At 48.6% G+C, this 20,014-nt stretch overlaps 1 protein-coding gene across 3 annotated transcripts in view; it reads left to right on the top strand.

Annotated features, from left to right (window-relative positions):
• The first annotated feature begins 881 nt into the window (after nt 1-881).
• Nucleotides 882-20,014, top strand: part of KIRREL2 (kirre like nephrin family adhesion molecule 2) — a 62,059-nt gene continuing 42,926 nt past the window's right edge. The window contains exon 1 of one of the 3 annotated variants that reach the window (XM_081868907.1): nt 882-1,503. In XM_081868907.1, the coding sequence (XP_081725033.1) occupies nt 1,434-1,503 (70 nt within the window). In that variant the 5' untranslated portion in view covers nt 882-1,433. The remainder of the gene's footprint in view (nt 1,504-20,014) is intronic. The other 2 variants (XM_081868906.1, XM_081868905.1) reach the window with 2 other exon arrangements.

Here is a 20,014-nt window from a genome sequence, read left to right as displayed (position 1 = left end):
AGAAATTTGAATTAGACAAGCCCCTCCAGCCTACTATTTAAGCTATAGTTTCATTTAGGCCCGCCTGGGGGCAGTTTAAGGAGCTAGGTTATGTGCAAAAGGGGGCAGGCAGAGTCTCTTGGGGGCAAGCAAGGCCCGGTCAGAAAGCTGCCCTGATGCATGTAGTTGTTGCATCAGATTGTTGTGCAACGTGCTTTCCCACCCCAGGGCCTTGCTGTTCAGCCCCCGCTATTTCTCGCCTTTCTCTTTCCCTGCAAAGCGGGTCAGCAGATCATCCCACCAGCACCCCCACCACAAATAAATAATGCAACTTCCACACTTTTCGACATAGGAGCCCAGAACAGGCAAAATATCAGAGGAGAGATTGGATTTCAACAAAATAAAAAAATACCTTTTTCCAGGGCAGGGGAGAGAAACCAGGAAAACAAATACTTTCCCCACCACCACCCCAGAGAAAAATGCAATTTAACGAGGTTCTATGTGGAAGGAGTTTGGAATATGAGAAGGCACCGCTGCATCCTTTCTGGGACTATCGGATGCTGGCATTCTCAAGATCCTTTTAAATATTAAAAAAGGACAATTAGCAACACACACACACAGCCTTTAATTTAACACTCAGTATATGATGTGCCCCATTGTGATACACGATGCGTTGGACGAGGTGCCTTTGCTAGCGTGCTGCACACCCTTCCGCAGGCAGCAGCTGCCTCCTCCCCCTCACACTCCCCACCGCACCCACTAAGCTCGGACCTTTTCACCCACGGGGGTGGGTGGGGAGGCGGGGAGAGGGGGGGCGATGCTCGAGCTGGTTCACCCATGCCCGCCCGCCCGCGAGCGAGCGAACCAGCAAGCCAGCCACCGCTAGCCAGCGAGCGGTTTCTGAATGCGAGCGTGTGATATATATATTTTTTTCTTAATGAGTGCAGCTTCCCAGGCAGCCAATCGGGAGCCGCGGTGGGCGTGGCCATGCTCTACCCTTGCTGAATGAGCAGGAGCTCCCTGGAGGTGGACGGCTACAGTGTGGAAGTAGCTGGGGAGCTGGCGAGTCCTGCAGGAGGGGCAGGAGAGCGCGAGGAAGGCAGGAAGGAAGAAGGCAGAAAGTGGACCGGTCCCTCCCCGCTTTCCTTTCCTTTTTTATTTTAAGGAGATGAGCTTCGGGATTTTCCTTGCAACTTCAAAAATCCCTCCTCCTCCCCCAACATCCTCCACTTTTGCTTTAAACCATCCCAGTCCCAGACACCAAGGTCACGGTAGACGCCCCCTCTCTTAAAAGCAGGAAAGAACCCGCAACTGTTGGAATCCCCGAGACCCGGGTCAGCCTCGCTGAGGAATTCGAAGGCGGACACGGGAGAAGGGCGGTCGTGTGAACGGGAGGCTCCTGCAGTGAGACCCATCCCCGCTGAAGCGCCCATTCCCACCAGCACCCACCCTCGATGCCACCCACCATGAGGACGGCGCTCCTGCTGACCTGGACCGTATCCCTGAGTTACTTTGCAGACCCAGGTATGAACTGCAACTGCTTTATATTTGTCAAACTTCCTTCTGATGGAGACGGGAGGGGTGTGTGAGGGGGGATCTCCCAGTTTGCCAGCCTTAAGGGACCCCCCCCCCAAAAAAAAGCCACCCCACCCACTGAAGCTAAACTTAAGACTTTAAAAAAATTTGAACGGGTCCAACACTTTCACGAATGATGCCAGGCTATATATTATTAGGATTGGGACCTGGCTGAGAGTGCGGGGAGGTTGCTCTGTTTCTGGCTACAAGGGGGAGGGGGGACAAGGAGCAGTGCCTCAGGACACCTGGGTTCTATTCCGGACTCTGGGGGAGATCATGGGGCTTAATGGTTTGAGCAGAGGAACGGAGGCGGCAGGCTGGGACCTTCCTTGAGGAATGGGTTGGGACTCGGAACTGCTGGGGCGGGTGTTTTTTCTTTCCTGGGGTGGGTGGGGGGCTCATCCGGACTGTGCCAACGATTCTTGAGTACGCATGTATGTATGACCTTGAGGAAAAGTCGCCTTTGTACCACCGCCTTTGCCGCTCCCTGTTATCTGCGGGGGTGAACTTAAGCAAATAACCTCTGGTGCAGCCAGCAACGAAGTGAGTTCCCCCCCTTCTATGGGGAGGGGTATTATCCCCCACACACCCTCGTTAAAACCACGCGTTGCAGTTTCATCTCAAGGAGGGATTATTATTATTATTATTATTATTGCGCGTGGGGTGTGTATGTGAATAATTATTCTAATTTTTCCCTGTGGGAATGGGAGGGCTACCATCTCCCTGCCTGATTCCCTGAAGTGCTCTTCTCCGCGGGGGCGTGCTTGGGGTTAGGGTTGATCTTTGAGTTCCCTTCCACCCGCAGACTCCCTCTCGTGGTTAACCTTGAACGGCTAAATCTCAAGCGAGCTCGGTTCGCACGCCGACCAGCGCCCCCCTCCCACCCACTCCCCCTTCCCTCCCCCACAGTGCTGCAACCCCAGCACCCACACCTCGTTGTCATTCAGGTGCGGCTTTATTATTTAGCAAGCATACGCGATCAGTCTTGAAGGGGGCGGGGGGGGGGGGAGGAAGAGGAGCGCGGAACCTCTGAACTCCCCCCTCCCCTTCTGAATCTGGGTAAGCCTCGCCTAGCACTGGTGTGCTTCTCCCCATCCCACCCCCATCCCGCAGCACCTTTACTTTTAATATGATTTAATTTTCCCCCTCCCCTTCCTGTCTTGTAATTTCTACCAGAGGTTCAGGATTTGGGGGGGGGGGTTCAGGAGGCCTGGCAAGTTCAATGCTAACCCTTCTCTGTACAGAAGTAAGTCCTATTGAGTTCATTGGACGCTTGCGCCCAGGTAAGCGGAATTTAGGATAAATTCCAAAAATACCAAATTCTGGTTGTTGTGGATGCCTAAGTGGAAACTTGGGGGGGGGGGCTCTGCAGATGCCCAGAGTTGTGCCTCTCGCCTCTCACCTCCCGCAACTGGCATTGGTGTCTAGGGAAAGAGTTCTGTGACTGAGTCATGTAGGGAATGTTGGAAGGTGGTTGGCTAGTTAACCTGCCAATCAGCTTCAGTCTCTGGTTATGAGATTTCTTTGCCTAGATTTGGGGTCAGCCCCTCAATAGGCTGCACCCCCTACATGCACAGGAGCGGCCTAGCTGGAGACTTCATATGCATAATATACATTTAAAGCAATCCCCCCCCAAAAAAAGAATTTTGGGAATTGTAGTTTTAAGAGTCCTGTGAATTGTAGCTCAGGATGAGTAAACTATAGCTGCCAGAGTGTTCTTTGGGTGGTGGAAATGGGCTTTAAATGTATGGTGTTTAGGCAGCCTATGGCATGTTGGGGCCTGAGGCGGGAGGGGGGGCAGAATCCAAAGAGCACTCTTCTCTCCACACCCTGTCCCCATTGGCATGTAGCGCCATGCGCTGGGAAAGTTTGCCTGTGCAACCCCCACCCCCAATGGAAAGAAGCAGGATCTGCATGTTAAGAGATAACATGGTTCCATCTCAGTGGGGTTTGTGCGGTGCAGCGGACAGGCCTGGTGGATTGTGGGTCAGGCATCTGCCTGTGTTCTGCTGTGCCTCCCTTAAGGGCATCATATATACACACACACACCTCTCCCCTTGGCCTGCTGCAACATGGGAAGCCTGCCTCCAAGCAGGGCACCCCAGGGTCATCCTGGCAGTGGGTCACTGGGAGGAGCCACCTGGGCCAGTGAGCAGCTGTGGTTGTGCCTCCTCCAATGTAGAAATGAAATCCTGTTAAATGGCTCTGCTGTTCGGCCAGGAGGAGCTCTCCTCCAGTCGCAGTGCAGTGATGGGGGAAGGTGCACCTGCTGAACTTCTCCCTGACAGCTCTTAAAGGCACAGGAGCCGTTTCATTTGGAGAGGACCAGAAGCTGCCTTATGCAGAATTGCACCAGTGGTCTGCCTATAAGCTCAGTATGGTCCATACCAACCCTGGCAGCGCCTCTCCAGGGTTTCGGACAGCGGCCTCTCCCAGTCCTAGCTGGAGATGCTAAGGACTGAACCCAGGGCCTCGTGAGTACAAAGCAAAAACGGGACTCTACCACCGATGCAAGGAGTTCAATGTGTCTTCCTTTGGGCCTGGCAACCCTCCGGAGTTGGCCGGGTTCTCTTGGCTCATCTGCTGTCAGATGCCTTCACTGGCAGCGATGGGAGTGCAGAGCGGCGCCCCCAGGGCAGGGTTTGGGGGTGTCGGGGATGCGTGGGTTGCGGAGGTGTCGAGGGGATAAGTGAGTTCACACTTGCACGCCTGGCTTAGCCTCTGCCCCCTGGCTACAAGTTCCCTTTGCAGTAATGCTAATGATTCCTGAGTGGTTGTGGCGCTCTTTTCCCCCCATGGCGCCTGCTCTTCGCTGGCGTTGAATCAACCTCTGCACAAGGGTGGGGAGGGAGCCGGGGACGGGGGCGGGGGCAGTGTCTAATGATGATGTGTCTTGAGCCAGCAGCCAGAGGCAGCAGCCGGAACATGGGAGACTAAGATGCAGGGTGGGGGAGTTTAAGGACAGAAACAGGATTTCAAACGGTCGTGTTAGGGCAGCTGAACACTTCTCCCTAGAAAAAGAATTTCCCTGTGGCACTAATGCATGGGGTGGAAAGTTAACAGCCACCGCAGTCCTAGCACTGTGATTTATGACGGGAACCTGTGGGCATCCCCTGATGCCGTACTACAACTCCCAACACCCGCTGACCATTGGCCATACTGGCCATGGGCCAATGCATATAAGCAGCTGGGGGATACTGACTCCATGCAAAAGATGGTCTCACTGGTGGTGCTAGAGAACAGCAGCCTAATGTAACTGGGGCCTTCAACATCCAAGCCAAGGCTCTCTTATCTGGGCTGCCTCAGGAGGACTCCGTGGCTGCCATCTTGGGGACCCTGTAGGCATCCAGATGTTGAGCAGATGATCATTGGTTATGCTGGCTGGAGCCAATGGGAGTTGGAGTTCAGCAACAGCTGGAAGGCCACAGCTTCCTTCTCAGCTCTTTACCAACAGAATTTGGTTCAGTTATCTTTAAAAACAAAAAAACCCACACCCCTACTGTTCCTATCTTCATTTCCCACAACAGGTTCGGTGTTTGCAGGAGACTGAGGAAGCAACCTGAAAAGTAGGTTGTTGTCTGTGACGGCGTGTGCAGTGATGCACTTAATTTCCAAGGAGCTGTTTTTCGTCCCCCCCCCCACACACACACACACACTCATTCTCTGACATTGCAACGTCCTTATAATCTCCGACTTTTGTTTCAGAGCTGGGACCTCTCTTTAACATGGATCTCCAATACAGAACCCCTTTCTAGGTCTGATGTCCTCCTTTGCCGCATTTTTTCTCCCCCCTTAACCTCTTTCACCTTCTGTAAAGGCAAAAGTCCCTCAGTCGCTTCCCCCCAAGCCCCGGATAAAACAAAGGCTCCATCACTGACACAACCCAGTACACCAGGGGTAGCCATGTTGGACTACAACTCCCATCATCCCTGACCATCAGCCATGCTGGCTGGGGTTGATGGGCGTCGGAGTACAATGACCTCGGGAGAACGGCACATGAGCTAACCCACATCACACCATTTGAAGGCTATTGGTCTTTGTCAATGTTTGTTGGTTTGTCCAATACTTCCCGCCTTCATCAAGGACCTACCACATATCTGGACCAACAATAAGTACTACCTTTGACAAAGGATCCTAAGAAATGTTTGGAGGAAATCTTGTTTTCAGCCCAGGGACCGCTTTCCTCAGAGGCAACCTTTCAGGGGCCACTTGGCAGAGTTGGGCACTCAAAGGAAGACAGAGCAAGGCTGGTCAGGGGTGTGGCCTTCAGCGGGTGGGTGTGGCTGTGAAGGGCAAAGGGGCGTGGCCTGAGGAATAGTCCCGTATGTGGACAGAGGCCTTGAAGATGACATTTGAGTATCCCCTTCTCTATTTTATGGTGTACTTTTTCATCAGGGGGGTAACAATGGGTTGGTGAGATCAGGTTCAAGGGGGGCACAAAAATTGCAGCTCTCCACTCTGCTTGGGAGTGGCTAAGAGCCCACCCACCTGTTTGCACACTCTCCTTGCCAAGGGTTCAAGGGACAGGCAGGGGACGCCCTTGCCAAGGGCGCAAGAAAGCCTAGGTACGCCTCTGCTCTTGGTTCCCATAAGGACCTGGCGAAGGCTTTGCAGTTGTGACCTCCACACTCCCCTTCATTGTAGGGGAAGGTCTGTAGTTGCGGAGACTGTGCCATTTGCAGAAGCTGCTTTTCTCTCCATCAAGGAACCCCTGGCAAGCTGCTGTGGAACCCCAGAGTTCTTTGGAATATATTTTGAAAAGCACCGTTCTATTTTAGTAACATAGAGTAAGGCAGACTCTTCCCCTCCCCCCCGACACACACACACACTTTCCCTCTTTTTCTTTAGTTTAAACAAAGCTTTCAAAGAGCACACAATTCTCCACCAAGCCAAAGGTGTTCCGAGCTGGCAAAAAAACCCAGTATTGTGCGTCCCTGTTCTGTCCTTGCCTTTAAAAAAAAAAAAAAAAAGCATCTGATCTGAAATAGTCGTAATGAACCTGCTATTGTCAAACATTCACAGCTTCTGCCCATCTAAGGCTGCTTTTCTCTCTTCCCGCCCCCCCCCCCCACCTTCTTCTGTGCTTCAGGGTTCTGTTTGGTGTTCCAGCAGCACAAATAAATAAATAAATGCACTTCCAGCTGGCTCCCAGAATTCTAGAAAAGGGGATAATTTTCCCTCTTAAACCTTCAAAAAAAATTTTATTTTTATTTTTTTAAAAAAAAATATATGCAGCCATCTCATTGAGAAGCTGTGTGACTGAAATTTGGCAGGAGCAAAAGCTGGCCTGGGGGATGTGCCTTCTGTTGTCTCTGTGGAAATCCACTCAAATTTGCAGTGATCTCAAGTTGGCAAAGTTGCAACGAGTGCATTTATCTGAATACTAATGCTGAGCCTTGCCTGTATTAAGTTATGCAAATGACTACCCCCTCCGCCTATCACTGACACAGAGCTGGGAGGTGGGGTGGGTGGGAGGAATGGCTGGTCGGCAGCCCCCAGCAGTGGTGGGGGTGGGGCAGGAGAGGAGGAGGAGGAGGAGGAAGAGAAGGCTGCCTTGGTAAGGCTGACAAAACAATTATAACTGATGCATTGATCAACTAAAAATAAGCCTTGCTGTAATTCAAGGTGATCTTTAGAGTATCTCGGAGGAAACTTAACATGGTGCAGCTTCTTTCCCCCTCTCTGGGTGAAATGACAAATCGTTGAAGTGCTGGGAAACCTGCTTAGCCAGAGAGCTGCGGAGAGCGGGCAGGAGTGGGGGCCACGTGGTCGTCCACATGCCGTCAGACACCAACTTCCAAACCATTGGGCATACTGGCTTGAGCCAACAGGATTGGAAGGGCTTCAGGTTGGCCATATCCAGTATGCACAATGCATGCATATACAGTGGTACCTCGGGTTACAGATGCTTCAGGTTACACACAGCCTTTCTCAACCTGTGGGTCCCCAGATGTTGTTGAACTACAACTCCCATCACCCCTAGCTAGCAAGGCCAGAGCTCATGGATGATGGGAGTTGTAGTCCAACAACATCTGGGGACCCACAGGTTGAGAACCACTGGTACAGACTCCGCTAACCTAGAAATAGTACCACGGGTTAAGAACTTTGCTTCAGGATGAGAATAGAAATCGCGCGGCGGTGGCAGGAGGCCCCATTAGCTAAAGTGGTGCTTCATGTTAAGAACAGTTTCAGGTTAAGAACAGACCTCCGGAACAAATTAAGTACTTAACCCGAGGTACCACTGTATATATATTTGCATACATCAACCTTCTGCAGGTCAAAGGGGCAAAAATGCATAGTTAAATCCAGTCCTATGATCCACTGGAAAACACCAACGGCACTGTTCTTCAAGCCTTTGCCATTTCACCAGGCGCTGTCCGCAAACATGGAAGCCGGTCTTCTTAACCCTATGGGGTTAAGCATGCTTTTATACTTTAAAAAGAAGTGATTTTTCCCACGAGGCTGAATCCATCACTCGTTACCTGTTTCCACACTTGCACAAGACAGGTTACGGGAATTGGAAAATGGATACCATCCTGTCCGTAGTTGTTTGGGCCAAAGGAACTGAACAAATGCGCTGAATGATGGGTTGCATCTGGAGCCCATGTGCTTAACAAGAAAAGAGAGAGAGAGAGAGAGAGACGTCTATGCTGGTGTGTTCTATGCTGTGAAATGCTATTTGCTTTGATCACTTTGCATCTGTCCTGGGTTCATGTTGCAAAATAAAGTATTCCATGCATGTACGGACCACCACATATGGAAAAGTGTTAATAGTTAAGTTTGGCATGGCACCAGTCAATTCTTTTGTGGCTGTTGGTGACCCAACCGCTTAGGGGGAATCAGTAGCAGTTCTCGTCTTGCCCCTCCCCCACAAAGAAACTTGAGTATTGAAAAACCATGCTTTGCAGGAGCTTTGTGCTGGCTGGCACAGCTTGAGTTCTCCCATTTTGCTTCTCTGTTGGTTCAAGCAGGTAAAAAAAGCTACAGATGTGAGGGTTAGCACAGGGTTGGGTGTTTGTGACACCTGGCACTCCAAATGCTCTTAGACTCCATATCCCATCAGCCCTAGGCCAATGGTCAGGGATGATGGGAGTCGGAGTCCAACAATAGGTTTTCCGGCCCTGAGCTAGCATCAAATTCCATCCAAAACCCGGGACTGTGGTTTGTTTTGCTAGCCAGCCTTGAACCAAGGTTTGCTGGCTTTCCTGGTCATGGTTCGTCAGGGCAAAATGCAAAGGTTTCCCCTTTTGTGGTGCCTTTATGAAGTAAGGGATAAAAGTGGGAGCCTTGAGCCTTATGCACCAGCCCATAGATCAGCAGTTCTCAACCTGTGGGTCCCCAGATGTTTTTGGACTACAACTCACATCATCCCTGAGCTCTGGCCTTGCTAGCTAGCGGTGATGGGAGTTGTAGTTCAGCAACATCTGGGGACCCACAGGTTGAGAAAGGCTGCCATAGATCATGCACATTGTGTAAACCAGGGTTTCCCAAACATGGATCTCCAGCTGTTTTTTGACTACAACTCCCATCATCTCTAGCTAGCAGGACCAGTGGTCAGGGATGTTGGGAATTGGAGTCCCCAAACAGCTGGAGACCCAAGTTTGGGAAACCCTGGTGTGAGCCAAGCTAGTTAGCTGGACAGTGTGTCCAAACACAGCCAAGTGCTTACCTGAGGATCCCCACTGCGCCTTTCCCCAAACATTGGTTTTTTCTATGGATTATTCTGTTAACAGATTTTGGTTTGTGTCCACCAGCCTGTTGCATTGGCACAATCCGGGGCGGGAGGTGACGGAGATGAGGAGAAGAGTCTATAGATTTGAAAAAAGGACGCATGAAAACAAATGAACAGCTCAGTCCCATAATGAATGGGGCATAAAAGTGCCTATCTCTCCATCTCCTGTAAATACTGGCATGCTTTGTGGATGTGAGGCTGCTTACACTGTATGAAGTGGCAGTTGCTATTAAACAAAATAAAGCTCTTATTTTCTCGCGTCTCATCTTCTGTCACGAAGTAATTGTCTGCTCCCTTAATTTCCTGCGGCAGTAAACATTTTGGATTGATTTTTCCTCTCTTTTTTAACACGTCTGGAGAGATGCTTTAAGATAGCCATTGATTATTACCAGTGAAAATTGTTGGAGGAAATAGGGAAAATTGAATTTTCTCAGGGAGAAAAGACACAGAAGCCTTCAAAAACTGCAGTTATTACATGCTTGATGGCCACTAGATAGATTGGCAGGCTCCCAAAGATTTTGTCACTGCTGAACATATTTCATGGGGAAGAGAGGATTCAAAGAGCCGTGTGACTCTTCTCCTGCAGTTATTGCTCCTTCCAGAGCCAGGACTTAACTTGATGTATTGGTTTCGCCCTAGAACCTGGGTTTTTTTGTGCTTTTTTACTGCCAGAGCCCAGCCCCAGAACACGTGGAGCTGTAGAATAATGGATGTATCTGCTGTAAAATGAGGATGCTGTTCTCAAGACATTGTTTTCTCCTCTTGCCATGGTGGGGCAGGGCTGTGGTTCACTGGTAGAGCATGCACCACCTATGCAGATGGTGCAGATTCAATCCCCAGCATCTCCAGGTAAAACTGGGAGAGACTCTGGTCTGAAATCCTGGAGAGCCACCAACATGGTAGACAGTCCTGAGCTTGATGAACCAATTCTGTAACAAGCCAGTTCATCTGTTGTTGAATTCAGGCTCCCATCAGCCCCATCCAGCATGAGCAATGGGTCAAGGTTGAAGGAGGCTATAGTCTGGAAGACCATGTCATATCTGCAAGAGAAGTGGAACACAATGATCTGCCCCATAAGTTGGCTTCCATGGTGGTAGACAGCCTGGTGCCATCCAGATGTTGTGGACTACAACATTCATTCTCCTGGGTTATTGGCCAGACTGGCTATGCCTCATGGGAGTTGCAGTCCACAACTGGAGGCCACCATGTCTGGCCGCCCCAATGTCCAATACAGTGGTACCTCGGGTTACAAATGCTTCAGGTTACATACGCTTCTGGTTACAGACTCCGCTAACCCAGAAATAGTGCTTCAGGTTAAGAACTTTGCTTCAGGATGAGAACAGAAATTGTGCTCCGGCGGCGTGACAGGAGCAGGAGGCCCCATTAGCTAAAGTGGTGCTTCAGGTTAAGAACAGTTTCAGGTTAAGTACGGACCTCCGGAACGAATTAAGTACTTAACCCGAGGCATCACTGTACATTGTTCAGCTGTGGTTTGTTACATGTTACGCACCTCAAGGACCTTCAGGCAGCTTGGACAAGACCAGAATCAGCTTTTGTCCTTTTGTGTTTACACCCTCCGCTTGTAGTGGTACAATCCTCTCTCTTTTTTGGTGTGTCAAAAAGGACATGAATCCAGAACAACCTGGGATTTGGCTGCCACTGCAAAAATCAGCGTTTTGATTCCCTGTGTTCTATAGCACTTGGCCCACATGCAGTTTTGGTACTATGTAAGGTTTCTAGACCTCATGGTTGTGGTATGAAGTTGGGAAATATGCAGCTGGTGTTTGCTGAAGGCCTTGGAAACCAGAAGACTGAACTGGGTGAGGAACCCCAGAATCCCATCTCCCTATGGGCATAGCCAAGATTTATTTGGGGGGGCAGGTATTGTTAGAGGCGGGCAGAACTGAGTTATCTGTGATACAAGTGGTCAATTAAGAATTTTTATTAATTTGCTTGATTTGGGGGGGGCAGCTGCCGCCCTGGCTACACCCAGGCAGCTTCCCACCCCAAAAATAGGTGCGGGGGGTTGTTTTTCTTTAAAGGTAAGTGTAGCTTCAATGCATCCATAAATTAGGACAATCTTTACTGGATGTTATCATGGCTTAATAAGCCAATAATCTATTAATGTTTTGCCTGTGCATTCAGCTCCTTCTTTCCCCCCATTGCAGCACAAGGAACCTAACCAGGACCTTTTCCGGTTTGTCCTGAACTGGAAACCTGCAGTTACCAAATTCAGAACAAAGCAGGATATGAATCCATGGAGCTAGTTCCTTTACATCCTGTCTGTTTTTGAACAAACTTAGCAAACCCTTTTCAGTTTGAGTCTTCCTGATTTAATCACAGTTGGTGCAAAGGTAGGAGAGCACAGGGGCTTTGTTGGGGAATAGGCTAGGTAATATTTCAGCTGACAAACCGGAGATATTGTCCATACCGCACAAAGTCTCCAGCTGTAACTGTATCGCTTCATGAACACTATCTCAAGTGCAAAAACGCGTACAAAAAAATGATGGCCGGGACTGATGGGAGCTGGTCTTCGACAACATCTGGAAGGCAGCAGGTTTGGAAAGGCTGCTATTCTGTTCTGGTAACCCTGGAGAAACAATATCAACTTTCAGAAGTGCCCATCTGTGATCTTCCAGTTGTGGTTGGACGACCATTGGCCATGCTGCCTGAGGCTGATGGGAAGTGGAGTCTGGCAACATCTGGTGGGTCACAGGATTCCTGCCCCTGGTCTTCCTTGCTTCCCCTTCTGCCTGGAATTGCTTCCCCAAACACCTTTGTGATGCTGTTTCTCTCTTCCGCCTACCCTTCAAATCCTTCATCAAAGGCCAGCTTCTCTGGGACGCATTTAGCCCAGCCCCTTCCCTTAGTCCTCACCCCCTACTGCAGAGATAGCCTATGCAGTGGCCTCCAGATGCTAGTGGCTTACAACTCCCATTATCCTTCAGCATTGGCCAGGCTGATGGGAGGTGGAGTTCCGCAACTGTATTGTATCATTTCCCACCCCACCTTTGCCTACTCTCCACCTGTTATGTACTCACCCTGGGCCACCAGGTGGATGCTGTAGATAGTTTTCACTCAGGTCCACATATGCAAATAAGGAATTGAAAGTGACGTTCAATGATTGGATATTTACAGAAAGTTGTTACTGTTGCCTTGTAGTTGAGCTCTGTATAAGCAGGTTGGCTGAACCCTTCAGTTCAGTTTTGTTCTGGCCTGTGAATAAACAAGAGCTGTTTGAAGAATCGCTGTGTCGTCTGATATGTTCACCCACAACTTAACACCACCTTCCATCTGTATCTGGAGAGTCACCACATTTGCTCCCCCCTGCATTATGACAACAAGGCTCCCCTTTTTGTCACAGAAATAAAATAACAACAATAATAACAACAATAAATTTATTATTTATACCCCGCCCATCTGGCTGGGTTTCCCCAGCCACTCTGGGCGGCTGCCAACAGAATAAAAAAAGAATAAAACATCACACATTAAAAACGTCCCTAAACAGGGCTGCCTTCAGATGCCTTCTACAAGTCAGGTAGTTGTTTATTTCCTTGACATCTGATGGGAGGGTGTTCCACAGGGTGGGTGCCACCACTGAGAAGGCCCTCTGCCTGGTTCCCTGTAACCTCACTTCTTACAGTGAGGGAACTGCCAGAAGGCCCTCGTAGCTGGACCTCAGTTAAAACCCTTCTCCACAGAATAAAAACAAACAGACAAGTGGAGCGTTGGGTGCCACAATTAGGGAGGAGGTTGCCAAGCTGGAACTTGTGCAGAGGAGGGCAACCAAGATGATCAAGGGTCTGGAAACCAAGCCTTATGAGGAATGGTTGAAGGAGGTGGGTTAGTTTGGCCTGGAAAAGAAGAGACTGAGAGGATACCCATTTTCAAATATCTCAAGGGCTGTCACATGGAAGAGGAAACAAGCTTGTTTTCTCTGCTCTGGAGGGGAGGACTCAGACCAATGGATTTAAGTTACAAGAAAGTAGATTCAGACTAAACACCAGAAGAAGAAGAGTTTGGATTTGATATCCCACCTTTCACTCCCCTTCAGGAGTCTCAAAGCGGCTAACATTCTCCTTTCCCTTCCTCCCCCACAACAAACACTCTGTGAGGTGAGTGGGGCTGAGAGACTTCAGAGAAGTGTGACTGGCCCAAGGTCACCCAGCAGGTGCATGTGGAGGAGCGGAGACGCGAACCCGGTTCACCAGATTACGAGACTACCGCTCTTAACCACTACACCACACTGGCTCTCCAGAGCTCTTTGACAGTGAAACAGACTCCATCAGAAGGTGGTGGACTCTCCTCCTTTAGAGGTTTCTAAGCAGAGGTTGGATGGCCATCTGTCATGGATGCTTTAGCTGAGATGCCTGCATTGCACGGGGTTAGACTAGGTGAATTCTATGATTCTCTATTCTGTTTCTGGGTCTGTCATTTGTTCTGCTTCTAATTTTCAGGTGGGAGTAGCGGTGCTTGTATTGCCAAAACAGTGTCATGCAAGAGGGAGGTATGGGCAGGCTTGTGGGGACCCCAAAATTTGTAGGATGCCCCCCAAATCATTAAAAAATTGATGGCTAGGGAAAAACACAAACGGGAGGCGAACCCCAAAACAGACCAGTTGTAGACTGCATGTGTGCAGCGGCCACTGAATTCTGGCAGGGTCAGAGGGGACTGGGATGGAATATCCTGAAAGGGGAATGTGGCTGGCTGGTTGGAACAGGGTCACTCCGCACTGCAACACTTTGTTGCAGGTCCTACTTGTAGGCATTCAATCTGCCTCCCCAACACACCCAGCAGGCCCACGTTATCAAATGGCATTGGTGGTGCTGTCATGATTCGTGAAGCTACGTAACTCATTAAGACACTGTTGTCTGCCATATTTTTGAAGTGTATATCCTTTAAAGACCGGGTACATGAATCACGAGAGCCGCATTTAAAGTGCAGTGCTGGTTGCGCATGATCTGCGGAGGGAGCGCATCAGAATGTGCCAGATAATTCCCCAGGTGGTTAGTGACATCTATATGCAAATATAGATGGATGTACATCCTGCAATCTGTTACATGCCACTGCCTCTTGGCAAAAAAAAAGGAAGGAAAAAAGGAAAATCCTTCATATACAAGGTAAAATGAAATGTGTCTGTATCATCCCAATGCCTGAGACTTGTGGGGCAGACCATAGTGTTATCATAGGGTGAGGCTATGTAGGACACCATGGGGCTGCCAACATAAGAGATCTGGATCTAACTCATAGATCTCTTGAGTAATTTGCAGCAGTTCCAACAAACTGGAACGTGTCCAGAGGAGGGCAACCAAAATGGTCAAAGGCCTGGAAACAATGCCTTATGAAGAACGGCTAAGGGAGCTGGGCATGTTTAGCCTGGAGAAGAGGAGGTTAAGGGGTGATATGATAGCCATGTTCAAATATATAAAAGGATGTCACATAGAGGAGGGAGAAAGGTTGTTTTCTGCTGCTCCAGAGAAGCGGACACGGAGCAATGGTTCCAAACTACAAGAAAAAAGATTCCACCTAAACATTAGGAAGAACTTCCTGACAGTAAGAGCTGTTCGACAGTGGAATTTGCTGCCAAGGAGTGTGGTGGAGTCTCCTTCTTTGGAGGTCTTTAAGCAGAGGCTTGACAACCATATGTCAGGAGTGCTCTGATGGTGTTTCCTGCTTGGCAGGGGGTTGGACTCAATGGCCCTTGTGGTCTCTTCCAACTCTATGATTCTATGATTCTATGATTCTAGATGAGCAAGATAATTGACTTCCTACTGTAATAACAAAAAATAGGGGTCCCCCCCCCTTCTAAACAAGGCAGCTGAGATGAAGAAAGCTTGGATTGTGGGGGAAACCAGGAGAAAACATGACTGACCTCTATTCTGGTACCCGAAACAAATTTCTGAGAATGTTCTCCAGGGGAATTCTGTTCCATAAACCTGAAGCTACATGTCTCACCACCACCCACTGCCAGCTGCTGTTTTCCACCTGGTTCCAGCTGGTGAATCTCTGGACTCCGGTGACAAATGAAGTAGATCACACAAGCCTGGTGTCTGCTTGCTCAAGTTACAGAAGACTCGCAGCCAAAATCTAGGCAGGGCCCAGGGAAGTGGTTCAGCTGGAAAAGGGCAAAGGTGACGATGTAAAGATGCAGGAATATGACAAACAATGAGGCTTTCTGGGTTTTCCCTCCCACGTTTTGGGCAAATTTTCCACCACAGAAAAATGAGGATCTGGGGGAAACACTGGGAAAGAGGAGTATATTCTCTCTTTCATATCACTGTTCAAAAGCAACAGCTAGTATTTTGAAATAATATTGCCGCAAAACACCCAGGCCCAAGATTCAAATAGGTTGCAATATGAGACTGGTTCGTGGTCTTGATATTTGTTAAGTTGTGGGTGAACATATCAGACAACACAGCGATTCTTCAAACAGCTCTTGTTTATTCACAGGCCAGAACAGAACTGAGCTGAAGGGCTCAGTCAGGCTGCTTATATAGAGTTCCAGTACAACGTTACTGTAGCAACTTTCTAAAACTATCCAATCACTGAACGTCACTTTCGATCCTTCATTTGCATAACTATCTACAGTATCCCCCTGCTGGCCCAGGGTGAGAACTTCAGTACGTAACAATATTGATGCTCACTGGCTTCAGGCCCCAAGAATGGGCTTCCTGAACTGGATACTGAGCAACCTTAACTGCACATGTTCAGAAGTCTCTGGGACAGCAAGGGAGCAGTGGAGGGATTGTGAAAAGACATGACAGGAGGCTTGGCAGTGTTCCTGATCCACGCTAGCTTTTGCCTTGAATGCAGCTCTCTTCCCACTTTCCAATTCGTGTGTCAAATGAGGGTGGCTGCTCGCACACTGCTGATAAAGACTAAATGCATCGCCAGAAAGACTGTTTTTGCATGCCATGTGCATTTGTTTGTTAATGTTAACTGCATCGATCTGCTAATTCATATGGATGGAGGCAAATTTAGAAATAACTACTATAATTTAAATCAGGGGTGGGGAACGTTTTTTCGGTCTGAGTCATAGGCAGCCTTCTGGGGACCAGCCGCTTGGTAGTTGTGGGCAGCAAAAGTGGGCGGGGCAATGGATGCAAATGTTCTCCTTGTATGGTAAGCTAGTTTCTGCACATACTCATGTTCCCCTCTCTCTTCGTCTACCCAGGCAAGCAAGAGGCATTAGCAGAATTCGAGGAAACATTCCAGGCAGGCAAAAAAATTCAAGGGAGGTGCAAAGCAGGGCTAGCAAAAGGGTGTGGCCTGAGGAGAGTGGGGTGGTTATCCAGGAAGACTCCTGGGGCCATGTTTGGCCCCTAGGCCTAAGGTTCACAACCCCTGATTTAAATAGAAATATGGCACATCTCATCCAAGTGGGGAGGAAGAAGTGACCTGTGCAGTCTGCTGTCCCACACATTTTGCTGTCCTGGTGTTTCAAGGTCTCTGCTTTCTCGCAGCTCAGTTGGTTAGAGCATGGTGCTGATAATGCCAAGGTTGCAAGTTCGATCCCTGTATGGGGCAGCTGCATATTCCTGCATTGCAGGGGGTTAGACTAGATGATCCTTAAGGTCCCTTCCAGCTCTACAATTCTATTATTATTCTTGACATTATTCATCTTTCAACCGGACTTCAGCCAGACAGCCCTTCAGATAGGCATGGGAAACCTTTAGGCCACCAAACATTGCCAAACTACAACTCCCATCATCTCAGGTCATTGGCTACGTTTGCAAGGACTGATGGGAGTTGTAGTTTGGCAACCTCTGGAGGGCCAAAGGTGCCCCACTCCTGAAATAGAGGGTTGTCCCTCTGCAAAGCAGGGCTGATGGCCAACCAACTTCAAACAGCATTGGGAAAAGCCCTAGCAATGTTGAAGAAGTGTTAGGGTGAGGCTGCTGCCCCTCTCTTTCCCTCTCTCCACCCCGCCAGCTCAGGCTCACCTTTCTCCAGAACATTAACCAGACAGAAAAGCCCTTAAATTTGGCATGTGGCTCTGTGTTAATCTACTCAGGAGTCCCTTATCGGGCCTCACAGCCACTTAGGCATTTCCAAAAAGGAGACGGCACAGCCGACTTGCACTTTGTCACATCTTGAACACTTGTTGTAGCAGAAAGGGGAGAAGGTGAAAGAATTGGCAGGAGCTGCACCAAATGAATTGTCTGCCTTTCGCTCTTTCCTTTGGGGTTTTTTTTGGGGGGAGGGGAATGTCTGCTGGGCAGGACTGGTGGGGGATGCCTGGGCAGCAGTTTCATGGTTCCCCAACCCAACCAGCCACCATCAATTAGTGAGAAATGAAATTGCATTTTAAAGTTATGCACAGAAAGGAGAAGCTTTGGTGGAAAACTCGTGGCAGAGTGCATTGTTCTGCTTGTGCTTTCATCACTTTTGAGTCCACCAAGGCGTTGGCTGGTTGTCCGTCCTTTTATTCTACAAATGATATCTCTGGTAGGCTGTATCCTGCTCCTTTTCAGGGTGTGCGTGTCTCCTGGGGGAAAAACTACAGCATCCTCTGTGGGGCTTCGCTGTAAGGGCAGTAAGCTGGGATAGCAACCTATTGTACACCTGACTGCTGCTGGTCGTGGTTTTTTTGAACTGAATGTAAAAGAAATCATTCTGGAAAGGTCTCTTTAAAAAAAAACAAAAAAAAAAGATGAAAGGGAAGACTTCCCTTAAAGACAAGATCAGCAGATGCACCTGTTTCAGGCACAATGGCTGCCAGCCTCCATTCTTGAATTCAAGCCCAGAGGAAGATATGAGAACACAATGGGGTGAAATTTGATTCAGTGCGAACCTCCCCGATTTGTACTTTCTGAAACAATAGATGAGCTGAAATGCAGCTATTTTGAAATTCACACCTCTCCAAAATTTGCAGCGCAGTTCTTCAGCGAAGTAATGAGTACAAAATGCATATACGTGAGACCAAATATGCATAAAAATGCATATATTAGTGGAAAATGCCTAAAAACGTGTGGGGGGAATATGGATAAATTTGGCATTAAAATGCTGGTGAATTTTCTGGAGGGCTTTTAAAGAAAAATAAGAAACGGATGTGGAACTGGAATGTTTTTCTTTTATTGTTAAATTTGGAAATTTTATAAATAATTTTTTTTAAAAAAAAAGGAAATGACAAGGACTGAACCTGAGACTGGGAAAATGAGAAACCGAGAGAAGTTGTAAATGGCAGATTCTCCCATCCATCCTCCTCCTATGAGGTTTTTCCATATCGGGAAGCATCTGCAGCTTAGGAAGCTGCAGAGCACAAGGCAAATGTTTATTGGAAACACCAACCAAAGCGATAAAGGGCGTTCAAAACTTTCTTGGCTGTGAATGAGGAAGCAGCAGCAGAAGCCTCTTTCACAGGAGCAGAAAACTTTCAAGTAGTTGGAAGAACGGTTTTGACACAGCTCATGCAAAGGAACGGAAGTATCCAGTATGTAGCACTAATTCATAGGGAAGAAAGTGGTCAGCTGCAGAGGACATGCAAACAGTGTTCTGGAGCTCTTTACACCAATCTTGGGGCCAGCCTCAACAAATGTGTCATAAGTCACAGGGCTCATCTACACTCGCTTGCCCTGACACTTCCCTCTGGGAAAACCCAATTTTTACTGCAAATGTCAAATGGGTTTTCTCCTGGTTGATGTTTGCTCTAATTTAGCTCTAAAGAGCAGGTTTTTGTGGGGAAAGTGGAGAGGCAAAGGCAAAACTTAACAGACCCTCCAGGTGTCCTTATTTTCCAGGGACAGTCCCAGATTTACAGAAGCTGTCCCAGTTTCTGATTGATCCTGGAATGTCCTGCTTTTCCTTAGGACCTCCCTATTTCCACCAGAGAAATGTTGGAGGGTTGTGAGTCAAGCTGAGAAACCACTCAGACCCATGCTTCCTTGGCATGAGACAAGCCCTTACGCAATCTTAAACCCACGGTTATTATTAATATGGGACGTCAGGGATGGAGAACCTGTTTCTCTCCAAATGTTTCTGGGCTCCAACTCCCATCCACTGCATTGTGCATGGGCCATGACCACTGAAGAGGATAGGAGTTTTATTCCACCATCCTCTGGAGGGCCACAGGTTCCCCATCCCTGACACAAACACATAACTGGTGGTGTTTGCTGTGAGCCCTACTCAGAGTAGGCCCCTTCAAGTTAACAAACCTGACTAATTTAGGTAGGTTTGTTAATCTCAGCAGGTCTATTCTGAGTAGAACTTAGTTCTACTGCAACCCAGAATTCCTATCCCGGTTTTCAGATGAATATTATTTCCCAAAGGAGTTCGTATCAATAAAACAAAGTTCCAGACGAGAGGCATCTCCCTGCCTTCAGGCTTACGGACTAAAAAAAGACAGCCAGGGCAGGAGAGTGGAGGGAACAGGGACATCCGTTTTGACAATGCCAGGACAAAGTCGTGAGTTATAAACAGACATGCACATCCAGCTGTGGCCAAGCTGGTTTCGTCTTGCTTGGGCAGGGGTTGTACAACTAACCCAAGAGCCCTTAGTCCCTGGGAGGATGGCAGAGGCCAGAGTGTGCTTTCTTCCAGCTCTACAATCTGAGGGCTATCCATACAGATATATTTTAAAAGGAGATGCCATGTTGGCTTGCCAACACGTTTGCTTCAGAAGTACAGGGCAGTCGATTGCACGGTCAAAGGATGTAGCAGGTGGAGAAGAGAACCGTAGAATTGTAGAGTTGGAAAGGACCCTGAGCATTGTCTAGTCCAGTGTTTCCC

This window comes from Podarcis erhardii (assembly GCF_964252035.2).
Source record: "Podarcis erhardii genome assembly, chromosome: 7".
NCBI classification, from domain to species: domain Eukaryota; kingdom Metazoa; phylum Chordata; class Lepidosauria; order Squamata; family Lacertidae; genus Podarcis; species Podarcis erhardii.
This window is presented reverse-complemented; position numbering and strand designations above follow the sequence as displayed.